The 17,028-nt window shown below is 43.2% G+C and overlaps 1 protein-coding gene across 1 annotated transcript in view; it reads right to left on the bottom strand.

Moving 5' to 3' along the window:
• LOC112240916 (pyruvate carboxylase, mitochondrial-like) overlaps positions 1-17,028 on the bottom strand; it is a 492,742-nt gene that overhangs the window by 12,574 nt on the left and 463,140 nt on the right. The window contains exons 18-19 of the mRNA XM_042329317.1: positions 10,415-10,561; positions 9,744-9,845 (exon numbers count right to left, since the gene is read on the bottom strand). Of these exons, the coding sequence (XP_042185251.1) occupies positions 9,744-9,845; positions 10,415-10,561 (249 nt within the window). The remainder of the gene's footprint in view (positions 1-9,743; positions 9,846-10,414; positions 10,562-17,028) is intronic.

The following is a 17,028-nucleotide window of genomic DNA, read 5'->3' as shown; positions in this document are numbered from 1 at the left end:
CATGGGTAACATCTGTAACATGGGTAACATCTGTAACATGGGTAACATCTGTAACATGGGTAACATCTGGAACATGGGCAACATGGGCAACATCTAACATGGGCAACATCTGTAACATGGGTAACATCTGTAACATGGGTAACATCTGTAACATGGGTAACATCTGTAACATCTGTAACATGGGTAACATCTGTAACATCTGTAACATGGGTAACATCTGTAACATCTGTAACATGGGTAACATCTAACATCTGTGACATGGGTAACATCTGTAACATCTGTAACATGGGTAACATCTGTAGCATCTGTAACATGGGTAACATCTGTAACATCTGTAACATGGGTAACACCTGTAACATGGGTAACATGGGTAACACCTGGGTAACATCTGTAACATGGGTAACATCTGTAACATGGGTAACATCTGTAACATGGGTAACATCTGTAACATGGGCAACATGGGCAACATCTGTAACATGGGTAACATCTGTAACATCTGTAACATGGGTAGCATGGGTAACATCTGGAAGATGGGCTACATGGGCAACATGGGCAACATGGGTAACATCTGTAACATCTGTAAGATGGGTAACATCTGGAAGATGGGTAACATCTGTAACATCTGTAACATGGGTAACATCTGTAACATGGGTAACATGGGTAACATCTGTAACATGGGTAACATGGGTAACATCTGTAACATGGGTAACATCTGTAACATGGGTAACATCTGTAACATGGGTAACATGGGTCTCATCTGTAACATGGGTAACATCTGGAAGATGGGCAACATGGGCAAAATGGGCAACATGAGTAACATCTGTAACATGGGTAACATCTGGAAGATGGGCAACATGGGCAACATGGGTAACATGGGTAAAATGGGTAACATGGGTAACATGGGTAACTGCAACATCTGTAACATGGGTAACATCTGTAACATCTAACATCTGTAACATGGGTTACATCTGTAACATGGGTAACATGGGTAACATCTATAACATGGGTAACATCTGTAACATCTGTAACATGGGTAACATCTGTAACATCTGTAACATGGGTAACATCTGTAACATGGGTAACATCTGTAACATGGGTAACATGGGTAACACCTGTAACATGGGTAACATGGGCAACATGGGTAACATGGGTAACATCTGTAACATGGGTAACATCTGTAACATGGGTAACATCTGTAACATGGGTAACATCTGTAACATGGGTAACATCTGTAACATGGGTAACATCTGTAACATGGGTAACATCTGTAACATCTGTAACATGGGTAACATCTGTAACATGGGTAACATCTGTAACATCTGTAACATGGGTAACATCTGTAACATGGGTAACATCTGTAACATCTAACATGGGTAACATCTGTAACATGGGTAACATCTGTAACATGGGTAACATGGGTCTCATCTGTAACACGGGTAACATCTGGAAGACGGGCAACATGGGCAAAATGGGCAACATGGGCAACATGGGTAACATCTGTAACATGGGTAACATCTGGGTAACATCTGGAAGATGGGCAACATGGGCAACATGGGCAACATGGGTAACATCTGTAACATCTGGAAGATGGGTAACATCTGGAAGATGGGTAACATCTGTAACATCTGGAAGATGGGCAACATCTGTAACATGGGTAACATCTGTAACATGGATAACATCTGTAACATGGGTAACATCTGTAACATGGGTAACATCTAACATGGGTAACATCTAACATGGGTAACATCTGTAACATGGGTAACATCTGTAACATGGGTAACATCTGTAACATGGGTGACATCTGTAACATGGGTAACATGGGTAACATCTGTAACATGGGCAACATCTGGAAGATGGGCAACATCTGGAAGATGGGCAACATCTGGAAGATGGGCAACATCTGGAAGATGGGCAACATCTGTAACATGGGTAACATCTGGAAGATGGGCAACATGGGCAACATGTGCAACATCTGTAACATGGGTAACATCTGGAAGATGGGCAACATGGGCAACATGGGCAACATCTGTAACATCTGTAACATGGGTAACATCTGTAACATATGTAACATGGGTAACATGGGTAACATGGGTAACATCTGTAACATGGGTAACATGGGCAACATGGGCAACATCTGTAACATCTGTAACATGGGTAACATCTGTAACATGGGTAACATGGGTAACATGGGTAACATCTGTAACATGGGTAACATGGGTAACATCTATAACATGGGTAACATCTGTAACATGGGTAACATGGGTAACATCTGTAACATCTGTAACATGGGTAACATCTGTAACATGGGTAACATCTGTAACATGGGTAACATCTGTAACACCTGTAACATGGGCAACATGGGCAACATGGGTAACATGGGTAACATCTGTTACATGGGTAACATCTGTAACATGGGTAACATCTGTAACATGGGTAACATCTGTAACATGGGTAACATGGGTAACATCTGTAACATCTGGAAGATGGGCAACATGGGCAACATCTGTAACATCTGTAACATGGGCAACATGGGTAACATCTGTAACATGGGCAACATCTGTAACATGGGCAACACTGGTAACATCTGTAACATGGGCAACATGGGTAACATGGGTAACATGGGTAACATGGGTAACATGGGTAACGTGGGTAACATGGGTAACATGGGTAACATGGGCAACATCTGTAACATGGGCAACATCTGTAAGATGGGTAACATCTGTAAAATGGGTAACATCTGTAACATGGGCAACATGCGCAACATGGGCAACATGCGCAACATGGGTAACACTGGTAACATCTGTAACATGGGCAACATGGGTAACATCTGTAACATGGGCAACATGGGTAACATGGGTAACATGGGTAACATGGGTAACGGGTAACATGGGTAACATGGGTAACATGGTTACCATCTGTAACATGGGCAACATCTGTAACATGGGTAACATCTGTAACATGGGTAACATGGGTAACATCTGTAACATGGGCAACATGGGTAACATCTGTAACATGGGCAACATGGGTAACATCTTTAACATGGGTAACATCTGTAACATGGGTAACATGGGTAACATCTGTAACATGGGTAACATGGGTAACATCTGTAACATGGGTAACATGGGTAACATCTGTAACATGGGCAACATGGGTAACATCTGTAACATGGGCAACATGGGTAACATGGGTAACATCTGTAACATGGGTAACATCTGTAACATGGGTAACATCTGTAACATGGGCAACATCTGTAACATGGGCAACATCTGTAACATGGGTAACATGGGTAACATCTGTAACATGGGCAACATGGGTAACATCTGTAACATGGGCAACATGGGCAACCTGGGCAACATGGGTAACATCTGTAACATGGGTAACATCTGTAACATCTGTAACATGGGTAACATGGGTAACATCTGTAACATGGGTAACATCTGTAACATGGGTAACATCTGTAACATCTGTAACATGGGCAACACGGGCAACATGGGTAACATCTGTAACATGGGTAACATCTGTAACATGGGTAACATCTGTAACATGGGTAACATCTGTAACATGGGTAACATGGGTAACATCTGTAACATCTGTAACATGGGTAACATCTGTAACATGGGTAACATCTGTAACATGGGTAACATCTGTAACATGGGTAACATCTGTAACATCTGTAACATGGGTAACATGGGTCTCATCTGTAACATGGGCAACATGGATAACATGGGCAACATGGATAACATGGGTAACATCTGGAAGATGGGCAACATGGGCAACATGGGCAACATGGGTAACATCTGTAACATCTGGAAGGGTAACATCTGGAAGATGGGTAACATGGGTAACATCTGTAACATGGGTAACATGGGTAACATGGGTAACATCTGTAACATCTGGAAGATGGGCAACATCTGTAACATCTGTAACATGGGCAACATGGGCAACATGGGTAACATCTGTAACATGGGTAACATCTGCAACATGGGCAACATGGGCAACATCTGTAACATGGGTAACATCTGTAACATGGGTAACATGGGTAACATCTGTAACATGGGTAACATCTGTAACATGGGTAACATGGGTCTCATCTGTAACATGGGTAACATCTGGAAGATGGGCAACATGGGCAACATGGGCAACATGGGCAACATGGGTAACATCTGTAACATGGGTAACATCTGTAACATGGGTAACATCTGTAACATGGGTAACATCTGTAACATGGGTAACATCTGTAACATGGGTAACATCTGCAACATGGGTAACATCTGTAACATGGGTAACATCTGTAACATGGGTAACATCTGTAACATGGGTAACATCTGTAACATGGGTAACATCTGTAACATGGGTAACATCTGTAACATGGGTAACATCTGTAACATGGGTAACATCTGTAACATGGGTAACATGGGTAACATGGGTAACATCTGGAAGATGGGCAACATCTGGAAGATGGGCAACATCTGTAACATGGGTAACATCTGGAAGATGGGCAACATGGGCAACATGTGCAACATCTGTAACATGGGTAACATCTGGAAGATGGGCAACATGGGCAACATGGGCAACATCTGTAACATCTGTAACATGGGTAACATCTGTAACATGGGTAACATGGGTAACATGGGTAACATGGGTAACATCTGGAAGATGGGCAACATGGGCAACATGGGTAACATCTGTAACATCTGTAACATGGGTAACATCTGTACCATGGGTAACATCTGTAACATGGGTAACATCTGTAACATCTGTAACATCTGGAAGATGGGCAACATGGGCAACATGGGTAACATGGGTAACATCTGTAACATGGGTAGCATCTGTAACATGGGTAACATCTGTAACATGGGTAACATCTGTAACATGGGTAACATGGGTAACATCTGTAACATCTGGAAGATGGGCAACATCTGTAACATCTGTAACATCTGCAACATGGGCAACATGGGTAACATCTGTAACATGGGTAACATCTGCAACATGGGTAACACTGGTAACATCTGTAACATGGGCAACATGGGTAACATCTGTAACATGGGCAACATGGGTAACACCTGTAACATGGGCAACATGGGTAACATGGGTAACATCTGTAACATGGGTAACGTGGGTAACATGGGTAACATGGGTAACATGGGTAACATCTGTAACATGGGCAACATCTGTAACATGGGTAACATCTGTAACATGGGTAACATCTGTAACATGGGTAACATCTGTAACATGGGTAACATGGGCAACATGGGCAACATCTGTAACATGGGCAACATGGGTAACACTGGTAACATCTGTAACATGGGTAACATGGGTAACGTGGGTAACGTGGGTAACATGGGTAACATGGTTACCATCTGTAACATGGGCAACATCTGTAACATGGGTAACATCTGTAACATGGGTAACATGGGTAACATGGGTAACATCTGTAACATCTGGAAGATGGGCAACATCTGTAACATCTGTAACATGGGCAACATGGGCAACATGGGTAACATCTGTAACATGGGTAACATCTGTAACATGGGTAACATCTGTAACATGCGTAACATCTGTAACATGGGTAACACTGGTAACATCTGTAACATGGGCAACATGGGTAACATCTGTAACATGGGCAACATGGGTAACATCTGTAACATGGGCAACATGGGCAACATGGGTAACATCTGTAACATGGGTAACATCTGTAACATGGGTAACATCTGTAACATGGGTAACACTGGTAACATCTGTAACATGGGCAACATGGGTAACATCTGTAACATGGGCAACATGGGTAACATGGGTAACATCTGTAACATGGGTAACGTGTGTAACATGGGTAACATGGGTAACATGGTTACCATCTGTAACATGGGCAACATGGGCAACATGGGCAACATCTGTAACATAGGCAACATGGGCAACATCTGTAACATGCGCAACATGGGTAACACTGGTAACATCTGTAACATCTGTAACGTGGGTAACATGGGTAACATGGTTACCATCTGTAACATGGGCAACATCTGTAACATGGGTAACATCTGTAACATCTAACATGGGTAACATGGGTAACATGCGCAACATGGGTAACACTGGTAACATCTGTAACATGGGCAACATGGGTAACATCTGTAACATGGGTAACATGGGCAACATGGGCAACATGGGCAACATCTGTAACATGGGTAACATCTGTAACATCTGTAACATGGGCAACATCTGTAACATGGGCAACATGAGTAACATCTGTAACATGGGTAACATCTGTAACATGGGCAACATGGGTAACATCTGTAACATGGGCAACATGGTCAACATGGGTAGCATCTGTAACATGGGTAACATCTGTAACATGGGTAACATCTGTAACATGGGTAACATCTGTAACATGGGTAACATGGGTCTCATCTGTAACATGGGTAACATCTGTAACATCTGTAACATCTGTAACATGGGTAACATGAGTAACATCTGGAAGATGGGCAACATGGGCAACATGGGCAACATGGGTAACATCTGTAACATGGGTAACATCTGGAAGATGGGCAACATGGGCAACATGGGCAACATGGGCAACATCTGTAACCTCTGTAAAATGGGTAACATCTGTAACATGGGTAACATCTGTAACATGGGTAACATCTGTAACATGGGTAACATCTGTAACATGGGTAACATCTGTAACATGGGTAACATCTCATCTGTAACATGGGTAACATCTGCAACATGGGCAACATGGGCAACATGGGTAACATCTGTAATATCTTGAAGATGGGTAACATCTGGAAGATGGGTAACATCTGGAAGATGGGTAACATGGGCAACATGGGTAACATGGGTAACATCTGTAACAGGGGTAACATCTGTAACATGGGTAACATGGGTCTCATCTGTAACATGGGTAAGATCTGGAAGATGGGCAACATGGGCAACATGGGCAACATGGGTAACATGGGTAACATCTGTAACATGGGCAACATGGGTAACATCTGTAACATGGGCAACATGGGTAACATCTGTAACATGGGTAACATCTGTAACATGGGCAACATCTGTAACATGGGCAACATCTGTAACATGGGCAACATCTGTAACGTGGGCAACATCTGTAACGTGGGCAACATCTGTAACGTGGGCAACATCTGTAACGTGGGCAACATCTGTAACATGGGCAACATGGGTAACATCTGTAACATGGGCAACATGGGCAACATCTGTAACATGCGCAACATGGGCAACATCTGTAACATGCGCAACACTGGTAACATCTGTAACATGGGCAACATGGTTAACATCTGTAACATGGGCAACATGGGTAACATGGGTAACATCTGTAACATGGGTAACATGGGTCTCATCTGTAACATGGGTAACATCTGGAAGACGGGCAACATGGGCAAAATGGGCAACATGAGTAACATCTGTAACATGGGTAACATCTGGAAGATGGGCAACATGGGCAACATGGGTAACATGGGTAACATCTGTAACATCTGGAAGATGGGTAACATCTGGAAGATGGGTAACATCTGGAAGATGGGTAACATGGGCAACATGGGTAACATCTGTAACATGGGTAACATGAGTAACATGGGTAACATGGGCAACATGGGCAACATCTGTAACCTCTGTAAAATGGGTAACATGGGTAACATGGGCAACATCTGTAACATGGGTAACATCTGTAACATGGGTAACATCTGTAACATCTGTAACATGGGTTACATCTGTAACATGGGTAACATGGGTAACATCTGTAACATCTGTAACATGGGTAACATCTGTAACATGGGTAACATCTGTAACACCTGTAACATGGGCAACATGGGCAACATGGGTAACATCTGTAACATGGGTAACATCTGTAACATCTGTAACATGGGCAACATGGGTAACATGGGTAACATCTGTAACATCTGGAACATCTGGAAGATGGGTAACATCTGGAAGATGGGTAACATGGGCAACATGGGTAACATCTGGGTGGGTAACATCTGTAACATGGGCAACATGGGCAACATCTGTAACATCTGTAACATGGGTAACATGGGTAACATGGGTAACATGGGCAACATGGGCAACATCTGTAACATGGGTAACATCTGTAACATCTGTAACATGGGTAACATGGGTAACATCTGTAACATGGGTAACATCTGTAACATCTGTAACATGGGTTACATCTGTAACATGGGTAACACGGGTAACATCTGTAACATCTGTAACATGGGTAACATCTGTAACATCTGTAACATGGGTAACATCTGTAACACCTGTAACATGGGCAACATGGGCAACATGGGTAACATGGGTAACATGGGTAACATCTGTAACATCTGTAACATGGGTAACATGGGTAACATCTGTAACATGGGTAACATCTGTAACATCTGTAACATGGGTAACATCTAACATGGGTAACATGGGTAACATGGGTAACATCTGTAACATGGGTAACATGGGTTACATCTGTAACATGGGTAACATCTGTAACATCTGTAACATGGGTAACATGGGTAACATCTGCAACATCTGTAACATGGGTAACATCTAACATGGGTAACATGGGTAACATCTGTAACATGTGTAACACCTGTAACATGGGTAACAGGGGTAATATCTGTAACAGGGGTAACATGGGAAACCGGGATCCCAGGACTGTCCCGGGGACACACTTCACATTTCCCACCCCAAAAAATAAAATGACAAGACCTGGGAAATTACAACATTTCCCCCCAATGTGACACTAATGCAATTCCACAATAGCACATTATCCCAGCAGGTTGTAGAAGCCTGTTTGTCTGTTCACTTTCACACTAAAGTCACCATTTGATTTCAAAAGCACACGTGACCCGAACGCAGTTTAAACACTGTTAAATGACCCATATATATAAAAAAAAAAATCAATGCCTATATAATAACGTGTGTCTTTTTTTTGGTAGCCACCAATGTTGACAGTCCTATGCATAATTCACTATGTTTTCTGACACAGACATGAAGTCGGGTTAAACAATTCATAGAGACATGAGGAAAAAGACTTTGTTATCATCCTGTCCCACTGAAACCCCCTCAAAATCCTAACTTTATTCTGTATTTCATAGGTGGCATTATCAAAGCACATCTCCCGCTTGTCAAAATACAGCTGTAACATTCCTCGTTTCTCTGCGCTCTGTCTCCTACTGCTGCTCGTATGAGAGCTTCGGTAGAGAATGTGTGATCAACAAACGGTATGACAGTAGATATGGATATTTTATACAACAGAGTTGATCCCCCACGTTAAGATACCTTGATGTTTAAACTATTTCCTCTCTCCGTCTCCCCGTTTATTCACGAGCTGATCTGCCGTCTGTAGAATCATCAACTAGAGATGGTGACAAATATGGGAGATATCCTGTAATTCATTGAAGGATTGAAGAAAAGCGTAGCAACTTTGGTCAATTTCATTCGTGGGTCCTGTAACCGCTCCGTGTCGAGATAGCCTTACTGAAATGCGCTGAATTAATTCAGGAACATAATATCACTCTGAATTTATGAACAGCCTGTTTCGCAAAAACAATATCTTGGTTTTAATTAAACACTTTAAATGTTTATGCTTCTGATTTTTGTGGTATTTCCTGGGACTCTCAGGATAAATATGAATTATTAATACACATTACTATACCCTACAATACACCTCAAACTGCTCAGCTAGAAAAAAAGAGAGGACTGTACCAAAGATGCTTAAAAGAAACCAAGATATTACCACCAACCTGAAACTCCTCTGCTATCTTGGGCCCGTCCAAGAAGAGTCGTGTGCTGAGGCAGTCGACGGGACCGAAGCTACCTGTGAACTCCTTGTACTCCTGGAAAACCTGAGAGAGAGAGAGAGAGGACAGAGAAAAAGAGAAGAGAGAGGACACATAGAGAGGACACATAGAGAGGACACATAGAGAGGATACAGAGAGAAAGACAGAGAGAAAGACAGAGAGAGAACAGAGAGAGAACAGAGAGAAAGACAGAGAGAGAACAGAGAGAGAACAGAGAGAGAACAGAGAGAAAGACAGAGGACGAAAGACAGAGAGAGAACAGAGAGAGAACAGAGAGAAAGACAGAGAGAACAGAGAAAGACAGAGAGAACAGAGAGAAAGACAGAGGACGAAAGACAGAGAGAGAACAGAGAGAGAACAGAGAGAGAACAGAGAGAAAGACAGAGGATAACATGAACATCTATTCTCACTACCATCCGTACCTGAGTCAACAAATCAACAGAGTGTGTGTGTGTGTGTGTCAAATGAAATCTAGGGATGCCATCTGAGGACGTGGCTAGGGATGCCGTGTGTGTGTGTGTGTGTGTGTGTGTGTGTGTGTGTGTGTGTGTGTGTGTGTGTGTGTGTGTGTGTGTGTGTGTGTGTGTGTGTGTGTAAATATACATATAAAATACCTTGGGATACATGGCCGCTGACATCACATCCTCCTGTGTGATGTCATCGCCGTGCAGCAAACGAAGCCCGGCCTCCAGGGCATCGAAGTCCAGGGGAGGCAGGGTGGCACCAGGACGCCCCTCGATACGGGGGAGGGATTTTAGAACCTGTGAGGGGGGAGAGGGGAGACAGCCATCGTAAACACTTCATATTGGTCATCTTTTCTCTTTCGTCGAGTACTTCCTCATCTTCCTCATTCTGCTGCTGTCGTCTACAGTCTCAAGGACATAATGTCTCCTTTTCCTTGGTTTAAAAAGAAGAAGAAAAAAATCTCTGCAACAACGAAGTGTTATAAGTTGGACATGGTTGCCGTGCCAACGTTAATTAACTGACAGTAGGCCACAAAAAAATTGTGGAAAACAGAAAAATTGAACATTCTATTGTGTTCCAGGAGTTCTACTCAAGTGTTCTAAGAAACTCTGCAGTTCCCCTGTGACGATTGGCCAGTACAGGACCACCCTTGTTGATAATTGGCTCTCTCTGTCTCTCTCAATTCAATTCAAGGGCTTTATTGGCATGGGAAACATGTGTTAACATTGCCAAAGCAAGTGAGGTAGACAACATACAAAGTGAACATATAAAGTGAAAAACAACAAAAATTAACAGTAAACATTACACATACAGAAGTTTCAAAACAGTAAAGACATTACAAATGTCATATTATATATATAAACAGTGTTTTAACAATGTACAAATGGTTAAAGGACACAAGATAAAATAAATAAGCATAAATATGGGTTGTATTTACAATGGTGTTTGTTCTTCACTGGTTGCCCTTTTCTCGTGGCAACAGGTCACAAATCTTGTTGCTGTGATGGCACACTGTGGAATTTCACCCAGTAGATATGGGAGTTGTTCAAAATTGGATTTGTTTTCGAATTCTTTGTGGATCTGTGTAATCTGAGGGAAATATGTCTCTCTAATATGGTCATACATTGGGCAGGAGGTTAGGAAGTGCAGCTCAGTTTCCACCTCATTTTGTGGGCAGTGAGCACATAGCCTGTCTTCTCTTGAGAGCCATGTCTGCCTACGGCGGCCTTTCTCAATAGCAAGGCTATGCTCACTGAGTCTGTACATAGTCAAAGCTTTCCTTAATTTTGGGTCAGTCACAGTGGTCAGGTATTCTGCCGCTGTGTACTCTCTGTGTAGGGCCAAATAGCATTCTAGTTTGCTCTGTTTTTTTGTTAATTCTTTCCAATGTGTTAAGTAATTATCTTTTTGTTTTCTCATGATTTGGTTGGGTCTAATTGTGCTGTTGTCCTGGGGCTCTGTGGGGTGTGTTTGTGTTTGTGAACAGAGCCCCAGGACCAGCTTGCTTAGGGGACTCTTCTCCAGGTCCATCTCTCTGTAGGTGATGGCTTTGTTATGGAAGGTTTGTGAATCGCTTCCTTTTAGGTGGTTGTAGAAATTAACGGCTCTTTTCTGGATTTTGATAATTAGTGGGTATCGGCCTAATTCTGCTCTGCATGCATTATTTGGTGTTCTACGTTGTACACGGAGGATATTTTTGCAGAATTCTGCGTGCAGAGTCTCAATTTGGTGTTTGTCCCATTTTGTGAAGTCTTGGTTGGTGAGCGGATCCCAGACCTCACAACCATAAAGGGCAATGGGCTCTATGACTGATTCAAGTATTTTTAGCCAGATCCTAATTGGTATGTTGAAATTTATGTTCCTTTTGATGGCATAGAATGCCCTTCTTGCCTTGTCTCTCAGATCGTTCACAGCTTTGTGGAAGTTACCTGTGGCGCTGATGTTTAGGCTAAGGTATGTATAGTTTTGTGTGTGCTCTAGGGCAACAGTGTCTAGATGGAATTTGTATTTGTGGTCCTGGTGACTGGACCTTTTTTGGAACACCATTATTTTGGTCTTACTGAGGTTTACTGTCAGGGCCCAGGTCTGGCAGAATCTGTTTATAAGATCTAGGTGCTGCTGTAGGCCCACCTTGGTTGGTGACAGAAGCACCAGATCATCAGCAAACAGCAGACATTTGACTTCGGATTCTAGCAGGGGGAGGCCGGGTGCTGCAGACTTTTCTAGTGCCCGCGCCAATCCGTTGATATATATGTTGAAGAGGGTGGGGCTTAAGCTGCATCCCTGTCTAACCCCACGACCCTGTGTGAAGAAATGTGTGTTTTTTGCCAATTTTAACCGCACACTTGTTGTTTTTATAATGTCATATGTTTTACCCCCAACACCACCTTCCATCAGTTTGTATAGCAGACCCTCATGCCAGATTGAGTCGAATGCTTTTTTGAAATCAACAAAGCATGAGAAGACTTGGCCTTTGTTTTGTTTTGTTTGGTTGTCAATTAGGGTGTGCAGGGTGAATACGTGGTCTGTTGTACAGTAATTTGGTAAAAAGCCAATTTGACATTTGCTCAGTACATTGTTTTCATTGAGGAAATGTACTGTTAATGATAATGCAGAGGATTTTCCCAAGGTTACTGTTGACACATATTCCACGGTAGTTATTGGGGTCAAATTTGTCTCCACTTTTGTGGATTGGGGTGATCAGTCCTTGGTTCCAAATATTGGGGAAGATGCCAGAGCTAAGGATGATGTTAAAGAGTTTTAGTATAGCCAATTGGAATTTGTTGTCTGTATATTTGATCATTTCATTGAGGATACCATCAACACCACAGGCCTTTTTGGGTTGGAGGGTTTTTATTTTGTCCTGTAACTCATTCAAGGTAATTGGAGAATCCAGTGGGTTCTGGTAGTCTTTAATAGTTGATTCTAAGATCTGTATTTGATCATGTATATGTTTTTGCTCTTTATTCTTTGTTATAGAGCCAAAAAGATTGGAGAAGTGGTTTACCCATACATCTCCATCTCTCTCTCTCTCTCTCTCTCTCTCTCTCACACACACACACACACACACACGAAGTGAGAGGACAACAGCATATATGGTAAGCATGATTAGATTGATTTTTATTAGTCATCCCCATTAACCAACGGAGACATCTAGAACAGGTTAACAATGTGTGTGTGTAGTGTGTGTTAGTGGGAGTGTGTGTGTGTGTGTGTGTGTGCGTGTGTCTGTCTGTAGTTTACCCATACATCTCCATCTCTCTCTCTCTCTCTCTCTCTCTCTCTCTCTCTCTCTCTCTCTCTCTCTCTCTCTCTCTCTCTCTCTCTCTCTCTCTCTCTCTCTCTCTGTCTCTCTGTCTCTCTGTCTCTCTCTAAGTTTGAGGTGTTCGGATTACAAAGAAGAACATTCCTGAGAGGCAGAAAAAGATGCTTGAGAAATGCTTGACGCCATCTGTCGATGGTGGAGACAATGTGATGGTCTGGTAGTCTGGTGTTGGTAAAGTGGGAGATTTGTACAGGGTAAAAGGGATCTTGAAGAAGGAAGGCCATCACTCCATTTTGCAATGCCATGCCATATAACCTGTGGACGGCTTTTAATTGGAGCCAATTTCCTCCTACAACAGGACAATGACCCAAAGCACAGCTCCAAACTATGTAAGAACTATTTAGGGAAGAAGCAGTCAGCTGGTATTCTGTCTATAATGGAGTGTCCAGCACAGTCACCGGATCTCAACCCTATTGAGCTGTTGTGGGAGCAGCTTGACCGTAAGAAGTGCCCATCAAGCCAATCCAACTTGTGGGAGGTGCTTCAGGAAGCATGGGGTGAAATCTCTTCAGATTACCTCAACAAATTGACAACTAGAATACCAAAGGTCTGCAAGGCTGTAGTTGCTGCAAATGGAGGATTCTATATACATTTTACGGACACAATCTATTTTACGATAGTTATCCTTTGTTTGTTTTTAGTCCCATCTATCTCTGAACACAATCCAGTTATGATTTCTGTTTGGCAATAGATATATTTTTTGAACTGTTCGGTTTCACAAAAGTTATACATTTTACAGACAAGGGTTATTTTTAGTTATCTTGTTATTAGTTCTACCTTTCAGCTCCAATCAACCCTGAGGTGTGGTGTTTTCACAAAAGTTCTAGAACTTTCAATTCTCATAGTTACTAAAGATTGTAAATGAATGATAAATAATGTTTTTTTTGTTGCTAAGAGTATTACTGATTGATTGACTTTTCAGATCTGCAGTTATCTCCAGGTAAATGTTGTAATTCTTCAGCCGTTCCCTGAACCTGCGACCAAAAACAAGCTACATATGGACAGTACCAAAACAAATGATCTAATGACTCCCATATATATATATATATATATATATATATATATATATATATATATATATATATAAAACATTTTATTGGTTGCAAGAATTTTGTTTTCATAAATTAAAATTAAAAACTCTTAAGTTTTGGATCTGTTGTCGTTCAGTTCATTAAAATCTCAAACCAAATATTGTGCAATCTGTGTGGCACAGCTGTCAATTTGGTGGTCCTTAAATGAAGCTGGTTATACTTCATAATTCATCCTAATTTTCTTTAACCATTTTGGGCCTTTAATACAGGGCCGACAGGCAAGTTCCTTCCTTTCTCTGCCTTTCCACTCATCCATTTTTGTGGTAATTCTGTATTTAGTTGGTTGCTGCACCATAGGTGATATTCCACCTGCCTGGTTGGTTTGTTCCATCCTGCCTGGTTGGTTTGTTTTATCCTGCTTGGTTGGTTTGTTCCATCCTGCCTGGTTGGTCTGTTCCATCCTGCCTGGTTGGTTTGTTCCATCCTGCTTGGTTGGTTTGGTTTCCATCCTGCCTGGTTGGTTTGTTCCATCCTGCCTGGTTGGTTTGTTCCATCCTGCCTGGTTGGTTTGTTCCATCCTGCCTGGTTGGTCTGTTCCATCCTGCCTGGTTGGTTTGTTCCATCCTGCTTGGTTGGTTTGTTCCATCCTGCCTGGTTGGTTTGTTCTATCCTGGTTGGTTTGTTCCATCCTGCCTGGTTGGTTTGTTCCTTCCTGCCTGGTTGGTTTGTTTTATCCTGCTTGGTTGGTTTGTTCCATCCTGCCTGGTTGGTTTGTTTTATCCTGCTTGGTTGGTTTGTTCCATCCTGCCTGGTTGGTCTGTTCCATCCTGCCTGGTTGGTTTGTTCCATCCTGCTTGGTTGGTTTGTTCCATCCTGCCTGGTTGGTTTGTTCTATCCTGGTTGGTTTGTTCCATCCTGCCTGGTTGTTTTTTTCCATCCTGCCTGGTTGGTTTGTTCCATCCTGCCTGGTTGGTTTGCGCCATCCTGCGTGGTTGGTTTGCTCCATCCTGCCTGGTTGGTTTGCTCCATCCTGACTGGTTGGTTTGCTCCATCCTGACTGGTTGGTTTGCTCCATCCTGACTGGTTGGTTTGCTCCATCCTGCCTGGTTTGTTTGTTCCATCCTGCCTGGTTTGTTTGTTCCATCCTGCCTGGTAGCTTTGTTCCATCCTGCCTGGTTGGTTTGTTCCATCCTGCCTGGTTGGTTTGTTCCATCCTGCCTGGTTGGTTTGTTCCATCCTGCCTGGTTGGTTTGTTCCATCCTGCCTGGTTGGTTTGCTCCATCTTGCCTGGTTGGTTTGCTCCATCTTGCCTGGTTCGTTTGCTTCATCCTGCCTGGTTGGTTTGTTCCATCCTGCCTGGTTGGTTTGTTCCGTCCTGCCTGGTTGGTCTGTTCCATCCTGCCTGGTTGGATTGTTCCATCCTGCCTGGTTGGTTTGTTCTATCCTGGTTGGTTTGTTCCATCCTGCCTGTTTGGTTTGTTCCATCCTGCCTGGTTGGTTTGTTCCATCCTGCCTGGTTGGTTTGTTCCATCCTGCCTGGTTGGTTTGTTCCATCCTGCCTGGTTGGTTTGCTCCATCCTGCCTGGTTGGTTTGCTCCATCCTGCCTGGTTGGTTTGCTCCATCCTGCCTGGTTGGTTTGCTCCATCCTGCCTGGTTGGTTTGCTCCATCCTGCCTGGTTGGTTTGCTCCATCCTGCCTGGTTGGTTTGCTCCATCCTGCCTGGTTTGTTTGTTCCATCCTGCCTGGTTTGTTTGTTCCATCCTGCCTGGTAGCTTTGTTCCATCCTGCCTGGTTGGTTTGTTCCATCCTGCCTGGTTGGTTTGTTCCATCCTGCCTGGTTGGTTTGTTCCATCCTGCCTGGTTGGTTTGTTCCATCCTGCCTGGTTGGTTTGCTCCATCTTGCCTGGTTGGTTTGCTCCATCTTGCCTGGTTCGTTTGCTTCATCCTGCCTGGTTGGTTTGTTCCATCCTGCCTGGTTGGTTTGTTCCGTCCTGCCTGGTTGGTCTGTTCCATCCTGCCTGGTTGGATTGTTCCATCCTGCCTGGTTGGTTTGTTCCATATCCTGGTTGGTTTGTTCCATCCTGCCTGTTTGGTTTGTTCCATCCTGCCTGGTTGGTTTGTTCCATCCTGCCTGGTTGGTTTGTTCCATCCTGCCTGGTTGGTTTGCTCCATCCTGCCTGGTTGGTTTGCTCCATCCTGCCTGGTTGGTTTGCTCCATCCTGCCTGGTTGGTTTGCTTCCATCCTGCCTGGTTGGTTTGCTCCATCCTGCCTGGTTGGTTTGCTCCATCCTGCCTGGTTGGTTTGCTCCATCCTGCCTGGTTGGTTTGCTCCATCCTGCCTGGTTGGTTTGTTCCATCCTGCCTGGTTTGTTTGTTCCATCCTGCCTGGTAGCTTTGTTCCATCCT

This window comes from Oncorhynchus tshawytscha, linkage group LG10 (assembly GCF_018296145.1).
Source record: "Oncorhynchus tshawytscha isolate Ot180627B linkage group LG10, Otsh_v2.0, whole genome shotgun sequence".
Classification (NCBI taxonomy): domain Eukaryota; kingdom Metazoa; phylum Chordata; class Actinopteri; order Salmoniformes; family Salmonidae; genus Oncorhynchus; species Oncorhynchus tshawytscha.
The sequence above is the reverse complement of the archived record's forward strand: the minus strand, read 5'-3'. Positions and strand labels throughout refer to the sequence as shown.